The sequence below is a fragment of the Stomoxys calcitrans genome, chromosome 5 (assembly GCF_963082655.1).
Source record: "Stomoxys calcitrans chromosome 5, idStoCalc2.1, whole genome shotgun sequence".
In the NCBI taxonomy this organism is placed as follows: Eukaryota; Metazoa; Arthropoda; class Insecta; order Diptera; family Muscidae; genus Stomoxys; species Stomoxys calcitrans.
In genome coordinates, this window is record NC_081556.1 from 143,965,614 (window position 1) to 143,987,379 (window position 21,766).

The following is a 21,766-nucleotide window of genomic DNA, read 5'->3' on the forward strand; positions in this document are numbered from 1 at the left end:
CCCTTTACAATTTAAACCATGTTTACACCTGGAGCAAATCTAGATTTGCGACGAGATTTCGAACATTTCGTGTTTTACAGCGAGGTTTCCTTACATTTTCAGTGTGAGCCAGGATTCACTAATAGAAGGTTAGAATAGAATGAATATCATTAAGAATGTCACATCTGACATCCTCTAAATACTGCCAAAAATTAAAAAAATTGTATGTCGGCTGATCGCTTGGCTTAACCTTATTCAGTGAATGCTGAGTGTGAGCCAGGATTCACTAATAGAAGGTCAAGTCACTTGCGAAAACATAAAGTGGATAGGTCCCCTGAACATCATTGAGGATGTCACATCTACCGATTGAAAATGTCTTCAAATAGAAGAAAACGTAAACAAAGAATGAATGTAAAAAGAGAACTAGTTGAAATCCTTAATGCCAAGTACTGTCAAATATTAAAAAAAAAAAAATTGTATGTCAGCTGATCGTTTGGCTTAACCTTATTCAGTGAATCCTGGTGTAAGCAAATCTCCTTCAAAATTCAAATGAAATACGCGTTTGCATTGAGTATCGGTTATTACCGGTTGTTTTGGACAACACTTTTTCTCACGGCGGATTTAAAAAATTGGTCTCACGCGAACAACTGTTAACAGCCGGCCAGCTTTGACGGTATTAAGATGACAGATTTTTGTTTGCATGTCTTTGTGCGTGTTGACAAAACACCTATCAGCCTGATGACAAGATGGCGGATTGCACCATATGATTTGTGGTTGTTGTACAAATGAGACGACCTTTAATTGTCTCGCCATGACGTTTTCTCAACATCTCAACTTTTTATTGAAATAATATTTTGTAGTCAGATTTCAAAAAATCGTTTCACCATATTAATTGCTGACCACACTAAAAATGCAGACGGCAATGAAAACGCTGTTAAAAACATTCCTTTTGCTAAATGCAACTCTTTTTTTTTGTGTATGTTACTAGTTCGCGCCATTTTCCGCTGTTTGTACACACACACACAACCAAAACTCGTTGACAGATAGTGCACTTCGCGAGAAAAAATTTTATTCAGCTGTAGTTAAGTCATGAATATATCTATGATTGGCTGTTACAGATTTACGCGTGAGACCATTTTAAATCCACCTTGAAATTTGTTTATTCATGAAATTACCTTGTTCAATGTACCCTGTTGTACTCTCCTCCGAACTTGGCACTACTTTTCTTTCAAATTGTCAATTCTTGTTTTGTTGCTACCGCACGTGGTATTTGTTAGAATTGGTGCTGCATTTTATTTATTTTTGATTGAATTCATTTTAACATTAAAGCAAAATGCCCAGATCAAAAAGAGATAAGAAAAGTAGGTCTATTTCTATTAGTACCTTTGTTAGACGAACTAAATTTGCTGTTGTTGTTTTTCAGTTTCCCTTACAAAAACTGACCGCAAAGGTTTAGCCTGGAAGCAACAAATTATTGAAGACATCAGAAGATGCGTAGAAAAATACCCAAATATATTTGTATTTCAAGTTCAAAATATGCGCAACAATTTGTTAAAGGATTTGCGACAAGAATGGAAACATAATTCCCGTTTTATTTTTGGTAAAAATCGCATTATGCAAATTGGTTTGGGTCGCACCAAAGCGGAAGAAGTTGAAACAGATCTGAGCAAGCTTTCCAAGAGATTGACCGGTCAAGTGGGATTGCTGTTTACAGAAACTGGCAAAAAAGAGGTTTTGGAGTGGGCGCAAAACTATTGGGCTGTTGAATATGCACGCAGTGGATTTAGAGCTACCGAAACAGTGGTGTTACCCGCTGGTCCTCTAGAAGAATTTGCACATTCCATGGAGCCACATTTAAGATCACTTGGAATGCCAACAAAATTGCAAAAGGGTATAGTGACACTCGTCTCTGACTACACAGTATGTGAGGAAGGCAAGGTGTTATCGCCAGAACAGGCCCGCATTCTCAAACTTATTGCTAAGCCCATGGCCAAATTTCAATTAACCATGAAATGCTCTTGGACTAAAACAGATGGTTTTGAATTGCATGTACCGGATGACATCAATGATGACGAGGATATAGCTGACAGTGGCCAAGGCGATGAAGTAGATGAGGAGGAAGAGGCCATGGACCAGGAGGATGATTCTGATGAGGATGAAGACGATGATGAATAGAGAATTGTAGTCGTTATGTATGAATATATGCATATACCTGTTTTAGCATAGTTTAAAGTATAGCGTAAGATTTATTTTTTCATTAAATTGTACAATTTTAAAAGATACAAACACTTGCCCTTTTTTATGCTGATGATGATACGCTACCACTGCCTCCTCCGGTGCTACCACTCTTTTTTGTAGATTTATAGACAATAACATAACGCTGTGCTACCGGAAGGGGCTCAGCATAGCCATTGGTATACGAGGAGTCTTCGAACAAAACTTCATAGTCCTCAGTAGCTGTTTGGGGTAAGCGGTGTATAATAGCCTTGTAGAAACAAGTCGTTTGGGGATATAGGGCCATTACTATAAATTAAGAGAAGGAAATTTTTAAAAATATGATATCTGCTGATACATTAATGAATACTTACCAACAGTGTCTTTTGGAAATAAGGCATGACCATCTGTCTCTGGATTGGCCCTCATTAAAGGTAACGGAATAACTTTGCGTTTACTGAGTACATGTCGATCCTTTTGTTCCTCATCAATATCAATGACGTCGTACTTATTTTGTCTTTGTAAAAAACTAACTACTTCTGCCAAAATCCAGTTCTCTTCCTCCTCAACACCCTTGACCAAGGCGGCCACATTATCACCCACTTTGGCTATATAATTGCTTTCTGCCGGTATGGCCCCACAAAGTGGAGGGACTTTTTCGCCTGGCTTACTAACAAAAAGTGGAAGCGTTTGTGCTGATATTTGCACCATCTTCATAAGTGCGCCTCTGCGAATAGCCTCTTTATTTCCGGCATTTCTTGCCTGTATACGCCGTTCATTACGTATATTACGAATTTCCTGTATTTTTTCCAAAGCCTTACGAATAGTGTCTTCCTCTACCACAGCATCTTGAAGGCAGGCTTTATAAAGGCTTTTCATTTTCTGCACGGGCATATTACTTTGCTGGGCTCGTGACAAGCTGTTGATGTTTGTCTCCGAGCGTCGTCGTTCATCATCTATTTGGTGTATGTAACGTTGAATATCTTTCAAACGATCCTTAGATATAAAAACAATGAAAAATGTTACAGTACAGTGAGTGAGTTAAAGTTTAGCGCCAAATAATTTAGAGTCATTCCATGACTTCCTACATCCCCATTGAATTGTATAATATTGCCCTAAAGGGCAGTCCATATGTCTGCGTATATTTTCGTTTCATTGGGGATTGAAAACTGTTTTAACTTAACATAAGTTACCTGGATTTGCAAAGCTGCGTTTTCAGCAGTAAGAGGCATTTGTGGGATTTATTATTTTTAGCAATATTTATTGTAAATATTGGTATTGTTTAGTTGTTTTCCAGTTTTATTTACAAATAGAATGAAAAGGAACGCAAGAAAAACGATAGGGTTGCCATGTGTGTGTATGCATGTGCTAGTGTCAGTGTACGTTCAAGAGGTAGTGTCACTTGCCCAACATAAAAAATCAAACCCCAACCACCTTGACCAGGATTCACTGAATAAGGTTAAGCCAAGCGATCAGCCGATATACTTTTTTTTTATATTTGGCAGTACTTGGCATTGAGGATGTCAACTTGTTCTCTTTTTACATTCATTCTTTGTTTACGTTTTCTCCTATATGATGACATTTTCAATCGTCAGATTTGACATCCTTAATGATGTTTATGGGGCCTATCCACTTTGTGTTTTTGCATGTGACCTAACCTTCTATTAGTGAATTCTGCACCTTGACAGGAAGCACTGAATAAGGTTAAGCCAAGCGATCAGCCGACATAAATTTTTTAATTTTTGGCAGTACTTGGCATAAAGGATGTCAACTTGTTCTTTATTTTACATATGATGACATTTTCAAGCGGCAGATTTGACATCCTCAATGATGTTCATGGGGCCTATCCACTTTATGTTTTCGCATGTGACCTAACCTTCTATTTCTGACACCTTGACAAGATTCACTGTATAAAGGAGGTTTACAATGGCTACTAAATCTGGATTTATGGCCTTTTCCAGATTTATGTGCTAAATCCTGTGTTTTTTGCATGTTTTACCATAAAAAATTGATTCCATTTTTGCAGTACGAAAGTACGATTGTGTATGTCACTTAAATACTCAAAAAAGGCAGTGCAAATGGACAGGATTTGTTTTTGGATTTAGTTAAATACACATTATAAAAATTTCAATGCAAACGTGCTACAAGGTTAAGCCAAGCGACCAGCCGACATACAATTTTTTAGTTTTTAGTAGTACTTGGCATTGAGCATGTCAACTTGTTTCCATTTTACATTCATTCTTTGTTTACGTTTTCTCCTATATGATGACATTTTCAATCGACAGATTTGACATACTTAATGATGATTTATTGTCCGATGTCACCGAAATTCGCCCAAACAACGCACCTCAAGTTTATGTTCCAGGAGTTAAACATCTGTGTATCTAACAAACCCTAACCTAACAAAAAATTAAGTGAACATTTAAAAAAATTTCCATCATATTTTTTATTGGATCAAATAAAACATTAATTGGAAATTTTAAATATTTAAATTTTTTTCAATTATTTTTTCAAAAACGATGATTGATATTATCATCTTCGTGATTGAAGCAGTTTCAAAAAACAAATAATTTGAACCAATAAATTTGGTGATTGAAACCAATTTTTAGTTTTTCTGTGTAGAACTCAGTACCGCTTCCACGGAATGTGTTATCTTTGTCACCATTTTTATAGTGCGCTTCGAATTTTCTCCCGAACAACTGGTTCGGGGGGAAAGGCTTCATATGTCCCCTTAACACAGCGGTTTGGATGATTTCGGGCTGCTGATAACGTTTGCGGCTTCGTCCATAGTAAATTGGATGGCTGCTCTCCTGCTTGGAGACCTTCTATGCGACGAATGACTTTTCTCCTCGCCTTATCTCTTTCGCAGGATTCACTAATAGAAGGTTAGGTCACATGCAAAAACACAAAGTGGATAGGCCCCATAAACATCATTAAGGATGTCAAATCTGACGATTGAAAATGTCATCATATAGGAGAAAACGTAAACAAAGAATGAATGTAAAAAGAGAACAAGTTGACATCCTCAATGCCAAGTACTGCCAAATATTAAAAAAAAGTATATCGGCCGATCGCTTGGCTTAACCTTATTCAGTGAATCCTGTCTCTTTCGGGATGTACAATAAATTGTGGGTTGGTCTTTACCAAGGCGGATTTAGAAAGGTGGTCTTACGGAAACAGCTGTTAAAAGCCGGTCAGGTTTGAAGGTATTAAGATGTCAGATTTTTGTTTGCATTCTCTTCGTTGTTATCTTCTTTCTCGCATTACGCATATGTATACACACACGCACACAAATTTCTTTGTGTGTGTTGGCATAACGTCGATCAGCTTGATGGCAAAATGGCGGATTGCACCATATGATTTGAGGTTGTTGTACAAATGAGACCACCTTTAATTGTTTCGCCATGGGTCTTTACTAAGAAGAAAATGCCATAACTCGCAATGGGGTCTCCATCACTAAGTAGCTGCCTAAAAACCTTTAACGCCATACCGTTACTGAAATGGTGTTTCATATTGAAACATTTTATTTTTTTTAAGATAATAAAATACTTTTTGCAATTCAAACTTAGTACCAACCGAGAGTTTTAACAAAGTCTGAACTCAGTTATATCTAAAGTTATTCCGTGGATTGACATATTGTTACCTTGAATTTTATCATTATGCTAATTTAATTTATATATTTGTTTATGTTTAACCAATTTCGAACAAACCTATTTAGCCAATGCAATTTCAAAATATGTCCCCAGTCTCGTTTTAACATTTACAAAGATATCCGCCCCTACAATTGTTGTGTAAAAAGGCAATTAAGCATGATTGCAAACGGCAAAAATCTTTTTCGTTTTATTGGCCAACATTGTATACTCAACAGATTGGCTAAGGCACATCTGAATAAAACAACAAGGTAAAAACAAGCTATAGATCGATTCAGACCATATTAGACACGTATGTTGAAGGTCATGGGAGAAGTCGTTTGGCAATATTTCTGTCAAATTGGATGAGAATTGCGATATGGCAGCTATATGAGGTTATGTACAGATTGCGCATACAAAGCACAGTTGTTGGAAGTGATACCAAAAGACCGTGTGCAAAATTACAGCCAAATCGGATAAGAATTGCGCCCTCTGAAGGCTGAAGAAGTCAAGGCCCAAGGTTATATGGCAGCGGTTTATATGGCAGCTATATCAGGTTATAAAGCGATTTAAAGCATACTTGGCACAGTTGTTGGAAGTGTTACCAAAACACCAAGTGCAAATATCAGCCGTTTTTACTATTCCTTTGTTTCAAATAGTAGTTTTCATAGTTATCCGGGGGCGGGTTACTGGCCCAGCGCCACAACCGCATGGGTTTTGTGGGATTGCACATGTATCCCTCGTTGTGGCGAGCCACTTGCTTCAAGATCCGACGCTCGCCTCCAGCCGCTCTAACCTGGAAACAGTCGGCAAAAAAACCAATTGGAATTTCCGAATAAAGTCATTCTTCAGCGTACCTATACCGGCATATTTTTATATCAACCACCATATTATAGATGTATACTAATCTAGTCATTTTGTTTGTAACACTTCGAAATATAGATCTGCGAACACCCAAAGTAAAGGGTGATTTTTTAAGAGCTATAGGAAAGTTTTTCAAAAAAAAAAAAACACATAAAATTCAGAAAAATGCATAAAACACATAAAATTCAGAAAAATGCATTTGGCATAATCCTTCTAACATTCCATCCGGTATCTCACGAATAAATGCTTCAATGTTGTCTTCCAATGCAACAATTGAAACGGGCTTGTCTGTATAGACATGAGCCTTAACATAGCCCCACAAAAAATAGTCTAAAGGTGTTAAATTGCACGATCTAGGTGGCCAATTGACCTGTCCCGAACGTGAAATAAAATGTTCACCAAACTCGCCTCTCAATAAGTCCATTGTTACGCGTGCTGTGCGGCATCTGAAAACATCTTGTTGAAGCCACATGTCCAAGGTGGGTTTAAAAAGGTGGTCTCACACGAACAGCTGTTAACAGCCGGCCAGCTTTGACGGTATTAAAATAGATTTTTGTTTGCATTCACTATTTTGTTATCTTCTTTCTCGCATATTCTCTGTTTATGTACGTACACGTATTCTCACACGCACACAAATTTCTTTGTGTGTGTTTGTAAAACGCCGATCAGCTTGATGACAACATGGCGGATTGCACCATATGATTTGTGGTTGTTGTAAAAATCCATCTTTAAAAAACTGCAGTTCAAAGATGCCACCAGCCCATGAACTGTGACTTTTTCTAGATGCATTGGTAGCTCTTGCAATGCTCTGGTTGATCTTCACCCCAAAATCGTCAATTCTGCTTATTTATTTATTTATTGGGCCAAAAATGAGCGCGCGATGAACTTTCTTAACAGAGCACGCATTTTGATTATAAAATTCAATACTTTGCAAGCATTATTCGTTTGTAAGACGATTCATAGTTAGATTATAGACCAAACTGAAGATGTTTGACAGTTAAACAATACACGAAACGTGCGTGAGCTGTTTAAATCAGTGTTGCCCTTTATATGTATTCTTGATCGTCTCGAGATTCTGAGTTGATTTAGCCAGTCCGTCTGTCGAAATCACGATAGAAGTCGCACGAGTAAAGCTAGCCGCTCGAAATTTTGCATAGATATATCTTATTAACGTAGGCGTTGGGGAATGAAAAAATTACATATTGGTTGGATACCAAGAATCGGTCTATAAACCGATCGACGGTTTTCACTACTTGAACCCATAGAAGCCAAATTTTTATCCTATACGGCTGAAATTAGGCACAAGTACTTCTGTTCAGACTTCCAATATCCCTCCCAAGTATTATCCGAAAAGGTCTTTAAACTGATATAGTCCCCATAAAAACGATCCCCGGATTTGACTTCTTGAACAACTAAAAGCCTTAATTTTCACCTCATTTGGTGGAACTTTGGCACAAAGACTTCTGTTTCGACTTACAAAACGCGTACCAAATATGATTCGAATCGGTCTATAAACTGATATAACTCCCATATAAACCGATCCAAGGACACGACTTCTTGAACCCCTAGAAGCCTCAATCAATACCCGAGTTGATTGATTACAATATAATTAAAGTAAAATTTCAGCGGAATTCATGGTGGTGGCTACCCAAGATTCGTCTCGGTCGAATATAGCACTTTTTATTTTAGTTCGTACCTTGCTCTTTCAAACACCCAATCGGATTGGCATTAAGTCCATCGGATCTGCAGAATTGGACAGCCACTGTGTGGAAGAAGTGAAGTGCGAAACATGGTTTTTTAGGCCATTCTTGGTTTTATATGACAGTGGTGCGTTGTATTGGTATGCCCGGACTACGACCAAAATGTTTGCGTACCAACAGCTCCAAAGCTGCTTCTAAAATGTTTTCCCGATATTAAGTCGTATTTACGTTGACTCCAGGCTAGGTGAAAACGATTGGGGAGCGGGCATTGAAGGTCACAGCTGCCCATACCACCACTTAGGATAGAACATTTTTTCCGTTGACCGTTCGTTAAGTAAACATGAAAATTTTGGAAGTTAACGAATTCCTAAATTGGGAAATTTTTCTGCTCAGAGAATACGAGATTCGTGCAAGTCATATTTTTTTGCTTTGGTGTGCCTTTTGGAAATTGTAAGGTTTAACTTTGACCTCGTTTTTCTAAATATTTCTTGCGTCCTTTCATATGTTCAGATCTTTTGCCATTTGATTATCTCTACGGCGTGAATTTCGTTGAATTCGGGCCTTCACTCGCCGAACCATTTCAGGATTGTTGCTGTTTTTTTTTTGACCATGACAAAGCTACCACTATCATTGTTATAACGAATTATAGCGTTAAAGCTAGTTCTACGTTCGCATTTCGCGATATTTTCGTCGATTACTTTTTAAGATAAAAAAGCAAAAAAAAAACTCGCCGATTTAAAAATATTAATAAAATTTTTATTTCATCACTGGTATTTGTGTAACGTTTCAACGATGAAAAACTTACATAGTACCAACCTTTATATACAAACTGTTTGTTCATTTTGGTGTGTTTGAGTTCGCCAACAATAGCAGGTTGGAATTTTCCAACCAAATATAAGGCAATCACACTATTACGCTTGAACTCCATCACGAATAACTTTCTTTTTAAATAAACGCAGAAGCAAATAATAATAAAACAAATATCATGCGTCTGTCATATCTAGTTTGACAGTTATAATACCTGTGTGAACTTGGTAACACATCGTGTTGGCTACCCTGCAGTACCAAGTCTGATTCCGGCACGGGATAGTTGTGAGCACCACACAGGCTGGAACATTGCTCTCACGCGAAGTCTAGCTGCGAGCTACCGAGCGTATCCATAGGTTGCGGATAGTGGAATGCTCCATACGGGGTAGCTGCAACGGCAGTCGCGGACGATCAGCGATATCGAGGAGATAGTCTCTGTGAGAAGCCGTGCGGCACCGGCTCTTGTACAAATACTGAGTGGCTATGATGCTCGATATGACAAGTAGAGCTGGCAAACTATCGATAATTCGCAACATTCGATAGTTTTAATAATAAATATCTATAGTATCGATTCTATCGTTAATTTCCCATCACCTATATTTCAAACGAAAATGTGAAGTAAAAATCAGGAGATAGATTTATATATAAGCAATATCAATGCACAGAACAAATAAAACCAAGGTTAATAAAGTCAGTTGGAAGCCATGAGAGCAATCATTGCACCATATGTTAACCTAATCGGATGAAAATTGCGCCCTCTATAGGCGCAATGTAGGTTAGGTAAAGTTTAATGGCAGTCTGTCATTAGACTCACTTAGACGTTTTCGTCCATTGTGAGCAGAAGAAGGAAGATGGCTTCTAGTTCCTACCGTTGAACCATCCAGATCGCTTTAAATCGTCCTATAACTTGCAAAAGTTCACAACCGCTAAATCAGACAGGTTTTCAAAGAAATGAGAAACTAAAGTGGAACTCCTTCTAACTACTAGTGCGGGACACACACACAAAAGGAGTTTTATAGTCTCTTCTTCCTCGATGTCCCTACAGCTTCTGCAAAAGTCGTCTGCATTTTTTCCGATTAGACAGTGACCTGTCATGACGGACACAATGACAGCAAATACTGCTTTGCTGTCATTCTAGCCAATGACAGCAAAGCAGTAGACCTCTTCAAGTCTAGATGAGGCCACATACCTTTGTGACCATTTATCATTCGTTGCACTTGGCCTGGTCCTGAAAACTTAGCTTACATGTCGCTAGAGGCATACCCACAGATTCCAGTGTCCCTGGAGTGTGTAAAGTAGTACCTAGTCTCGCAAGCTCGTCTGCTTTAGAATTCCCTGGGATATCTCTGTGGCCCGGCACCTAGAACAGGTGAATTTTGAACTGTTCAGCCGTCTCGTTGAGAGATCTGCGACAGTCGAGGGCAGTTTTTGTGTTCAGAAATACGTTCTTCAGGGATTTAATGGCTGCCTGGCTGTCTGAGAAGATATTTATGTCGTCCTAATGACATTATATCTTAGCCATTCCACCACTTCCTTAATTGTAAAGATCTCTGCTTGATACACACTGCAGTGATCGGGTAACCTCTTCGATATGACCAGTTCTAGATCTTTAGAGTACACCTCAAAGCCTTTTGGAACCATCCATATAGAAGTCAATGTAACTTCTATCTGGAATAGTGCTCCAGTAATTTTTATCAAAAAGCGGCTCAGTAGGGTGTAATCGTCACTGCCTGGAACATTGGATATTGTATCAAGTATAAGACAGTGTCCGTAGCCGCCACATGACCAATGAGAAAGCTCCCTTAACCTCACGGCAGTGGTTGATGCAATTAGCGTAGCCACAATGTCCAGAGGCATAAGATGTAGCATTAAATTCAGTGCATCAGATGGTGTCGTCCTCAGTGCGACTGTGATGCACAAACAAGCCATCCTTTGGATCCGGTTAAGTATTGAGCAGCAGGTGGATTTTTGAAGCGCCGTCCACCAGACCACAACACCATATAGCGTAATATGGTTTGATAACTGCTGTTTATACCCAATGCATGACTCACGGTCTAAATCCGCAACTTTCGCCAATCGCTTTCTTGCAGATGTAAAGGGCAAGAGTGGCCTTTCTTGCCCTTTCCAAAATGTTGGACTTGAATGTATCTTAACGGATACATTCAGTGTCGGATTGCTTATTTTTGTTTAGTTTTGCAAACAATTTTACTTTTGCGATAGTATCCATCGGAAAAATGTCAATCGGCATTCAGTCAAAAAATTAAATATCGATTGTGCCATCGATATTTTTCCAGCTCTAATGACAAGGCGAGTTACTGCCACCTTTAAATAACCAATGGCCACCTTGTTCCCGCGGCGATTGGTCCTTTGGCCCGGAGCGAGCTTGCCACCTACAGGAGCTTGACGACGATCGTTACCTCCACATGAAAATGTAGCTACAACAATAACAACAACCAATTATTCTTAAATTTCAGCTTATTGCCACTTCAATCGAACAGTTTGACAATTGGTCCTCCCGCAAGAGAATTTAGCGATGACAGAAGCGGGCTAAAAATATTACCAGGTATGTTTTTCATCTTAATTTTACTTATTAGTTTTCTACTATTTTTATACCCTCCACCATAGGATGGGGGGTATACTAATTTCGTCATTCTGTTTGTAACTACTCGAAATATTCGTCTGAGACCCCATATATATATATATATATATATATATTCGTGATCGTCGCGACATTTTATGTCGATCTAGCCATGTCCGTCCGTCTGTCTGTCGAAAGCACGCTAACTTCCGAAAAAGTAAAGCTAGCCGCTGGGAATTTTGCACAAATACTTCTTATTAGTGTAGGTCGGTTGGTATTGTAAATGGGCCATATCGGTCCATGTTTTGATATAGCTGCCATATAAACCGATTTTGGGTCTTGACTTCTTGAGCCTCTAGAGTGCGCAATTCTTATCCGATTGGAATGAAATTTTGCACGACGTGTTTTATTATGATATTCGACACTTGGTTTAAGTATGGCTCCATTCGGTCCATAACCTGATATAGCTGCCATATAAACCGATTTTGGGTGTTGACTTCTTGAGCCTCCAGAGTGTGCAATTCTTATCCGATTGGAATAAAATTTTGCACGACGTGTTTTGTTATGATATCCAACAACTGTGCCAAGTATGGTTCAAATCGGTCCATAACCCGATATAGCTGTCCTATAAACCGATCTTGGGTCTTGACTTCTTGAGCCTCTAGAGGGCGCAATTCTTATCCGATTTGAATGAATTTGTGCACGTTGTATTTTGTTATGATATCCAACAACTATGCCAAGTATGGTTCAAATCGGTTCATAACCTGATATAGCTGTCATATAATCAGATCTGGAGACTTGACTTCTTGAGCTTCTAGAGGGCGCAATTCCTATCAGATTTGGCTGAAATTTTGCATGACGTATTTTATTCTTACTTTCAAAAACTGTGTTCAATAAGGTTCAAATCGAATCAGAACCCGATATAGCTGCCATATAAACCGATCTGGGATCTTGACTTCTTGAGCCTCTAGAGGTCGCAATTATTATCCGGTTTGCCTGAAATTTTGTACCACGGATCCTCTCATGACCATCAACATACGTGTTTATTATGGTCTGAATCGATACAGCTCCCATATAAATCGATCTCTCTATTTTACTTCATGAGCCCCCAAAGGGAGCAATTCTTATTCAAATTGGCTGACATTTTACACAGGTCTCAAACATATAACTTAATTGTGGTCTAAACCGGATCATATCTTGATATCGCTCTAATAGCAGAGCAAATCTTTTCTTATATCATTTTTTGCCTAAGAAGAAATGTCGGGAAAAGAACTCGACAAATGCTCTCCATGGTGGAGGGTATTTAAGATTCGGCCCGGCCGAACTTAGTACACTTTTACTTGTTTTTAAGTCAAGATGTTGCAATTTTTTACCATTTTCTTAATTATTGCTTATAGACTATTTATACAACATAGATGATGTAATAAACGAGTACAATATGGGCCATACATCCGATTGGTATTCCAAGGTAGGTACAACATGGTGCAAAGTGCAAGTAGTGATAACTTGCACTTTGCTATTCTAGTGATAACTTGCACTTTGCTATTCTCTATGAGCCATTTTTGACTTCTGAATGCAAAAAAGACAATCCTTATGTTCCACTCTTCATATTTTAGGCGCTTGAATATAATCTGAAGAAAGGCAAACATTATCGCCAAATGCTCACAGTCTTAAGCTACGAATATCTGATGAAACACCAAGGTTTGGAAATCGAAAATACCAAGCTAGCCCACATTTTGGGCTGGTGTGTTGAATTATTTCAAGCGGCCATCGTAATCTGTGACGATATCATGGATGGCAGTACCTCAAGACGTGGTCAATTATGTTGGTACAAATTGCCCGAGGTTGGAATAACCGCCCTGAATGATGCCATCATTTTTGAAAACTCCATTTACGTCTTACTGCGCCAATACTTTAGAAATGCGGAATGCTATTTAGATTTAATGGAACTCTTCAATGAGATAACATTGATTACCGCATGTGGACAGAATATGGATATGTTAGGTTCCAGAATGCCGGTGAAGTCATTTACAATGGAAATGTATCGAAATGTGGCAATCACAAAAACTGCATATTATTCATTTTATTTGCCATTTGCTTTGGCTATGCATTTGGCAGGGTAAGTTCGAGATTTTATGGCACAGGAACAACAACATAATGGTATTTATAATGGAAATAATTTTTGGCTACCCTCTATTATGGGATCGAAATACTGCAACTGGGGCTATTGACAATCATTGGAGGCTTAAGTCGTGTGTCATGCATTAACTTATACAGCAGTTGTGAGACATATAAAAGTTGTCTTGTGGACACTTATTCACGGCAAGAGGGCTATTAACATTGATTGGAGGTTTAAATCGTGTGACATGCATTGACTATTTATAACAGCTGTGAGATCTAATATGCTATATTATCGTCTACCAGATAACAAAACCATATAGCAATTAAGCAATAAGATCAGCTGACATAATTTTTTTCTTGAAATGTTTGACAGTTCTCATCCTGGATTCACTAATAAAAGGTTAGGTCACTTCCAAAAACATGAAATGGATAGGTCCCATGAACATCATTGAGGATGTAAAATCTGCCGAATGAAAATGTCATCAAATAGGAGAAACGTAAGCAATGAATGAATGTAAAACGAGAACAAGTTGACATCCTCAATGTCAAGTACTGCAAAAATTAAAAACAAGAAGTAAAATAGAGAGATCGATTTATATGGGAGCTGTATCGGGCTATAGACCGATTCAGAACATAATAAACATGTATGTTGATGGTCCAACGAGAACAAGTTGACATCCTCAATGCCAAGTACTGCAAAAATTAAAAACAAGAAGTAAAATAGAGAGATCGATTTATATGGGAGCTGTATCGGGCTATAGACCGATTCAGAACATAATAAACACGTATGTTGATGGTCATGAGAGAATCCGTCGTACAAAATTTCAGGCAAATCGGATAATAATTGCGACCTCTAAGGCTCAAGAAGTCAAGATTCCAGATCGGTTTATATGGCAGCTATATTAGGTTATGAACCGATTTGAACCTTATTTGACACAGTTGTTGAAAGTAAGAATAAACTATGTCTTGCAAAATTTCAGCCAAATCAGATAGGAATTTCGCCCTCTATAAACTCAAGAAGTCAAGTCCCCAAATCTGTTTATATGACAGCATTAGGTTATGAACCGATTTGAACTATACTTGGCACAGAACAAAATACTACGTGCAAAATTTCATTCAAATCGGATAAGAATTGCGCACTCTAGAGGCTCAAGAAGTCAAGACCCAAGATCGGTTTATATGACAGCTATATCAGGATATGGACCGATTTGAACCATACTTGGCACAGTTGTTGGATAGCATAACAAAACACGTCGTGCAAACTTTCATCCCAATCGGATAAGAATTGCGCACTCTAGAGGCTCAAGACCCAAAGATCGGTTTATATGGCAGCTATATCAAAACATGGACCGATATGGCCTATTTACAATACCAACCGACCTATACTAATAAGAAGTATTTGTGTTATTTCAAGCGGCTAGCTTTACTCCTGCAAAATGTTAGTCTAATCGGATGAATATTGCGCCCTCAATAGACGCAGTGTATCCTAAAGGATTCAGTGTCAGATTACTTATTAAACCCACCACCGGAGGATGGGGGTATATTCATTTTGTCATTCCCTTTGCAACACATCGAAATATCCATTTCCGAACCTATAAAGTATATATATTCTTGATCAGCGTAAAAACCTAAGACGATCTAGCCATGTCCGTCAGTGTGTCTGTTGAAATCACGCTACAGTCTTTAAAAATTGAGATATTGAGCTGAAACTTTGCACAGATTCTTTTTTTGTCCATGAGCAGGTTAAGTTCGAAGATGGGCTATATCGATCTTGATATAGCCCCCATATAGACCGATCCGCCGATTTAGGGTCTTAGGCCCATGAAAGCCACATTTGTTATCCGATTTTGCTGAAATTTGAGACAGTGAGTTGTGTTAGTTGGTTCGACATAATTCTTCGATTTAGCACCGATCGGTCTAGGTTTGGATATAGCTGCCATATAGACCGATCCGTCGATTTAGGGTTTAAGGCCCATAAAAGGCGCATTTATTATCAGATTTTGCTGAAAATCTCCTCTACATACTTCTGCAATATGGCACAGATTGGTCCAGATTTGGATATAGCTACCATATAGCATTTATTATAGCATTTATTATCCGATGTCGCCGAAATTTGGGACTGTGAGTTAAGTTAAGCCCCTCGACATACTTCTGCAATATGGCACAGATTGGTCCAATCGATATTCAATCGAAAAATCAAGTATTGATAGTGGCCTTGATATTTTGACAGCTCTATTTCACAGGGCTTGCAAATAGAAGGTTAGCTCACTTGACGAATGGAGAATAAGTTGACATTCTCAATGCCAAATTGTGTCAAAAATTCAATCAATGTTATGTCAGCTGATTGCTTTCCACAAGCTTATTTAGTGAATCCCCTGACGTTTTCTTCAATTTGTGCCCTTTTTAATCTGAAATTTTTTGCATTCTTAATGTTAATGAGGCCTTTATGCATACGCATCGTCAGACTCTAGAAAAGGACACCGATGAGAGTCCATCTATTATCATTCTTTTATGTAGCCTCACAAGCTGGTATGCCCCGAGCCATGTTGAGAGTTTGTTTCTCCATATTGATACAGGATTCACTAATAGAAGATTGCGTCACTTGCACAAAATCAAAAGTGGAAAGCACTCATGAACATTGACAATGTCAAAATGTGCCCATTAAAAATGTCACAAATAGGACAAAACGTATACATCAAGTTACTGACCGATATGGACCGTACTTGTCATGTCTGTTAGAAGTCATGGAAAAATACCACCTCCAAAATTTCAATTTAACACTCTGAGCCCTCCAGTGGCTCGCTGCTGTATAAACCGATTTTCCGATAAAGGGTCTAATGTCCATAAAAACTTTATTTTTCATCCGATTGATGAAATTTGAAACAGTGAGTAGTTTAAGGCCTCCCGACAACTGACCCAAATATGGTTCAGATCGGACTAGATTTAGATATATCTACCATGTAAACCGATCTCCGGATAAAGGGTCTGAAGGCCATATAAGTCTTACTTTTTATTCGATTTCGCTGAAATTAAAAATAGTGCGCAGTTTTAAACATCCCAACATATGACCTAAATATGGTACAGATAGGACTATATTTAGATATATCTGTCATATAGACCGATCTCCGGATAAAGGGTCTGAAGACCCTTTATTTATTTTTTATTTATTACCCGATTTCGCTGAAATTTTCAATAGTGGGTTATTTTAGGCCTCCCGACATTTGAAGTAAATATGGTTCAGATCGGACTATATTTAGATATATCTGTAATATAGACCGATCTCCGGATAAAGGGTCTGAAGACCATAAAAGCTTTATTTATTACCCGATTTCGCTGAAATTTAAAACAGAGGGTTATTTTAAGCCTCCTGAAAACTGACCTAAATATGGTTCAGATAGGACTATATTTGGATATAGCTGCCATATAGACCGATCTCCCGATAAAGGGTCTGTAGGCCATATAAGCTTTACTTTTTATTTCGCTGAAACTAAGAATAGTATGCAGTTTTAAGCATCCCAACATTAGACCTAAATATGGTACAGATCGGACCATATTTAGATATAGCTGTCATATAGACCGATCTGCATATAAAGGGTCTGAAGCTCTTAAAAGCTTTTTTTTATCCGATTTCTCTAAAATTTGAAACAGTGAGTTATTTTTAGCCTCCTGACACCCGACCTTAATATGGTTCAGATCGGACTATATTTAGATATATTGCCATATAGACCGATCTGCCGATAAGGGGTCTGAAGCCAATAAAAGCTTTATTTAATACCCGATTTCGCTGAAATTTGAAACAGACCTCCCAACATCCGACCTTATTATAATTGGATATATCTGCCAAAAAAGACCAATATTTAGTTCTACAAAATTGAGTAGTGATATATATATTAGACCACTAAATGTCCGTGCCGAATTTGGGTGCTTAAGTTATCCAATTTTGACCGGATTGTTACGAAATGGAGTTTGCATATATACCCGAGGTGGTGGGTATCCAAAGTTCGGCCCGGCCGAACTTAATGCCTTTTTACATGTGTTTTTTTTTTCAATTTTAGTATTAAAAATCCAGAAACTTTTAAAATGGCCAAATGCATTCTTCTGGAAATGGGTTACCTCTATCAGGTACAAAATGATGTTCTGGATTGTTTTGGTAATCCTAAAATCACAGGCAAAATCGGAACTGACATTGAAGAGAATAAATGTTCCTGGTTGGCTGTAGAATGTCTGAGGCAAGCGAATGAGGAGCAACAGCGAACGCTTGTAGATTGCTATGGAAAGAAGGGTAGCTGTCAACTTATAAATCAGACGAAATAATTTGAGATTTATATTTTGTTTGTTTTTTAGATCCCAAAATGGTCAAATGTGTAAAAGATCTATACCAGACTCTTCAACTTCCAAAGTTGTATGCCGACTATGAAGACAAAACTTGCAATCAAATATTGACAATGACAAAAGAAGCTTCGGAGCATCTACCTAAGGAATTAATTTTACAAATTCTTAAAAAGATTTTTAAACGTAAGGAATAAAATGTTACTAACGTTAAAAGTAAAATACAAACTTTTGCAGTATAAATTTACACTGAATTTTTCTTGGAAAAACTCAAATTTGGACAAATTGTTTGTGAGGTCAACAAGATAATTTCCAGCTTTAGATCCCACTGTTTCTTGCTTCTATTTAAAAGAAAAAGAGCAACCAGTCATTATTTTCTTTAAGTAATGCAAAGTTAACAGTCTTTAAGTAATGCCTATAGCATTGGCCAACTACCTTTCTGTTAACCTAGGCACGTCATCAGACACACTTCATGCTCCGAAAAATAGCTTAATTAATTTTTTTCTGCGTATTTCATAAATATCGGTTCGGATTTCAACATAGTATTAAGAATGGATCGATTCACAGTGGGATAGGATCAAAAAAATAGTAACAAATTTGCTGTCTGAGAAAGAGTAACTCTTTGAAAATGAATGGTTAGAGCTGAGGTGTTAGCAAGATCATGTGCAAAATTTCGTGGTCCTAGGTGGTACTGGCGCCTTTTAAAAGGCCACCAAAGTTGGCCATCTCTGCATTTCGAAAACTTGTTCGGGCAGCCAAATCTTCATATGTGGTCCGTTGTTTCTTCTTACAATTTTGTCAATCTAAATTTTTGTTTTCAGAAAATTCCAATTTTTCCCCTATTTTTGGAATGAATGATTCTATCCCACTGTGCCACTTACCGTAATGAGTTTCATTAGCCTAAGCGCTACCTTGTTGGCACAGTTCTAATCGGCATCACTTCAAAACCTGTCTGCCATGCTCTCGTGATTCCGATGCAGACCAGTCTTTACACTTTCTCGAACTCGCTGGTACAAGTCTTCCTATCTACAACCTTTCACAATAAATTATACTCTTTAACGTCTTCTTAAAAAAAAACTTTTGTTTAGGTTTTATAAATACCTTTTGTCGCTGTTACATGACAGGGAAGCTAGCAATTGAAATCAAAACATTTCAGTAAGCCATTCAAAAAAAAAAAGTGATTTTTTAAGAGTTATAGGAGGTTAGCATGTCCGACTATGGCGCTGAACGCCTGGGTTCGAATCCTGGCGAGAACATAATGCAAATTTTTAGCGGTGGTTATCCCCTCCTAATAATGGCGACATTTGGGAAGCAGACATGTAACCATTTGGTTAGGCAGCCATGTAAAAACTTCTCCTCAATAAGGTGTCGCACTGCGGCACGCCGTTCGGACTCGGCTATTATAAGGAGGCCCCTTATCATTGAGCTTAAACTTGAATCGGACAGCACTCATTGGTATGTAAGAAGTTTGCCCCTGTTCCTTAATGGAATGTTCATGGGCAAATTTGCATTTGCATAGGGAAGTTAAAAAAATACATAATTTCAGAAAAATGCATGAAATCGTTATTTGAATCGATATTACGCTCCATATATTTTGATGTTTGAAGATTATTTAATGCAAATGTTGACTGTGACTGCGCCTCAAATGGTCCATTCGATAAGTCCAATTTTGGCATACTCTTTCCAACATTTCGGTCGGTAGCTTACGAATAAATGCTTCAATGTTGTCTTCCAATGCGTCAATTGAAGCGGGCTTGTCTGTGTAGACATGCGCTTTAACATAGCCCCACAAAAAATATGCTAAAGGCGCTAAATTGTACGATCTTGGCGGTCAATTGACCGGTACCGAACGTGAAATAAAATGTTCACCGAACGCGCCTTACAATAAGTCCATTGTTACGCGTGCTGTGTGCCATGTGGCACCGTCTTGTTGAAATCACATGACATGCAAGTCAAGCTCTTGCATTTTGGGCAAACAAAAGTTGGATATGATATCACGAGAGTGCTCACCATTCACAGTTACGTTACGATTCGCATCATCTTTGAAGAAGTACGGTCCAATGATGCCACCAGCTCATAAACCGAACCAAACTGTAACTTTTTTTGATGCATTAGTAGCTCTTGAAATGATTTTGGTTGATCTTCTCTCCAAAACCTACAATTCTGCTTATTTACGTACCCATTGAGCCAAAAATGAGCTTCGTCGTAAAATGGAAGAAGAATTGTTCGTTTGTAAGACGATTCATGGTTAAAATGTAGACCACCAGTGTTGCCAAAAAGATAATCCCACTAATTCCGGTTGGTGATGGCCTAGTCGAATGTTGAAATTTGTACAAAAAAAGTTGGATATCATCTCACGATAGCGCTCACCATTCACAGTTACGTTACGATTCGCATCATCTTTGAAGAAGTACGGTCCAATGATGCCACCAGCCCATAAACTGAACCAAACTGGGACTTTTTCTGGATGCATTGGTAGCTCTTGAAATGATTTTGGTTGATCTTCTCTCCAAAATCGAAAATTCTGCTTAATAACGTACCCATTGAGCCAAAAATGAGCTTCGTCGTAAAATGGAAGAAGAATTGTTCGTTTGTAAGACGATTCATGGTTAAATTATAGACCAAAATTAAGATTTTTGATAATGAAACAAAATACGGGACGTGCGTGAGCTGTTTAAACCAGTGTTGCCAAAAAGATAATCCCACTAAATCCGGTTGGCGATGGCGTAGTCGAATGTCGAAATTTATACAAAACAGTATTATGTTTGTCGAAGACGAAAATTCGTATACATTTTTATACCCTCCACCATAGGATGGGGGTATACTTATTTCGTCATTCTGTTTGTAACACCTCGAAATAAGCGTCTAAGACCCCATAAAGTATATATTTTCTTGATCGTCATGTCATTTTAAGTCGATCTAGCCATATCCGTCCGTCCGTCTGTCTGTCGAAAGCACGCTAACTTTCCAAAGAATAAAGCACTCTAACTTTCGAAGGAGTAAAGCTAGCCTTTGCACAAATACTTTTTATGAGTGTAGGTCAGTTGGAATTGTCAATGGGCCAAATCGGTCCATGTTTTGATGTAACTGCCATATAACCCGATCTTGGGTCTTGACTTCTTGAGCAATTCTCGTCCGATTTGACTGAAACTATGCACGTGGTGTTCTGGTATCACTTCCAATAACTGTGTAAAGTATGATTCAAATCCGTTCATAATCTGGTACAGCTGTCATATAAACCGGTCTTGGATCTTGACTTATTGAGCCAATAGAGGGCGCTATTCTCGTCCGATTTGACTGAAATTTTGCACGCAGTGTTTTGGTATCACTTCTAACAACTGTATTAAGTATGATTCAAATAGGTTCATAATCTGGTATAGCTGTCATATAAACCGATCTTGGATCTTGATTTCTTGAGCCAATAGAGGGCGCAATTCTCATTCGATTTGGCAGAAATTTTGCATGAGATGTTTTGTTATGACTTCCAATAACTGTGCTAAGTATGGCGCAAATCGGTAAATAACCTGATATAATTCCTTAGTGTA

The 21,766-nt window shown here is 38.1% G+C and overlaps 3 protein-coding genes across 4 annotated transcripts in view; 2 read left to right on the top strand and 1 right to left on the bottom strand.

The window, feature by feature from the left end:
• Positions 1-1,227: 1,227 nt before the first annotated feature.
• Positions 1,228-2,265, top strand: LOC106085407 (mRNA turnover protein 4 homolog). The gene is made up of 2 exons (XM_013249638.2): positions 1,228-1,340; positions 1,403-2,265. The coding sequence occupies exons 1-2, from the start codon at positions 1,313-1,315 to the stop codon at positions 2,152-2,154; spliced, it is 780 nt and encodes a 259-aa protein (XP_013105092.1). The 5' UTR covers positions 1,228-1,312; the 3' UTR covers positions 2,155-2,265.
• Positions 2,195-21,766, bottom strand: part of LOC106085406 (SAGA-associated factor 29) — a 70,058-nt gene continuing 50,486 nt past the window's right edge. The window contains exons 1-3 of one of the 2 annotated variants that reach the window (XM_013249637.2): positions 3,387-3,524; positions 2,568-3,189; positions 2,195-2,502 (exon numbers count right to left, since the gene is read on the bottom strand). In XM_013249637.2, the coding sequence (XP_013105091.1) occupies positions 2,279-2,502; positions 2,568-3,189; positions 3,387-3,425 (885 nt within the window). In that variant the 5' untranslated portion in view covers positions 3,426-3,524 and the 3' untranslated portion in view covers positions 2,195-2,278. Of the gene's footprint in view, positions 2,503-2,567; positions 3,190-3,386; positions 3,525-21,766 lie in introns of those variants that run through there. The other variant, XM_059368657.1, reaches the window with a different exon arrangement.
• LOC106085403 (farnesyl pyrophosphate synthase-like) lies at positions 5,957-18,464 on the top strand. The gene is made up of 6 exons (XM_013249635.2): positions 5,957-6,094; positions 11,668-11,756; positions 13,169-13,239; positions 13,388-13,890; positions 17,948-18,174; positions 18,237-18,464. The coding sequence occupies exons 1-6, from the start codon at positions 6,003-6,005 to the stop codon at positions 18,416-18,418; spliced, it is 1,164 nt and encodes a 387-aa protein (XP_013105089.2). The 5' UTR covers positions 5,957-6,002; the 3' UTR covers positions 18,419-18,464.

Bases quoted from the DNA above. Each gene is read 5' to 3' on its own strand.
- LOC106085407 (XM_013249638.2), top strand. From the start codon at position 1,313: ATGCCCAGATCAAAAAGAGATAAGAAAA. The intron at 1,341-1,402 runs GTAGGTCTATTT...GTTGTTTTTCAG, and splicing joins ATCAAAAAGAGATAAGAAAA to TTTCCCTTACAAAAACTGAC.
- LOC106085403 (XM_013249635.2), top strand. From the start codon at position 6,003: ATGATTGCAAACGGCAAAAATCTTTTTCGTTTTATTGGCCAACATTGT. The intron at 6,095-11,667 runs GTAAAAACAAGC...CTTAAATTTCAG, and splicing joins CATCTGAATAAAACAACAAG to CTTATTGCCACTTCAATCGA. The intron at 18,175-18,236 runs GTAGCTGTCAAC...TTTGTTTTTTAG, and splicing joins AGATTGCTATGGAAAGAAGG to ATCCCAAAATGGTCAAATGT.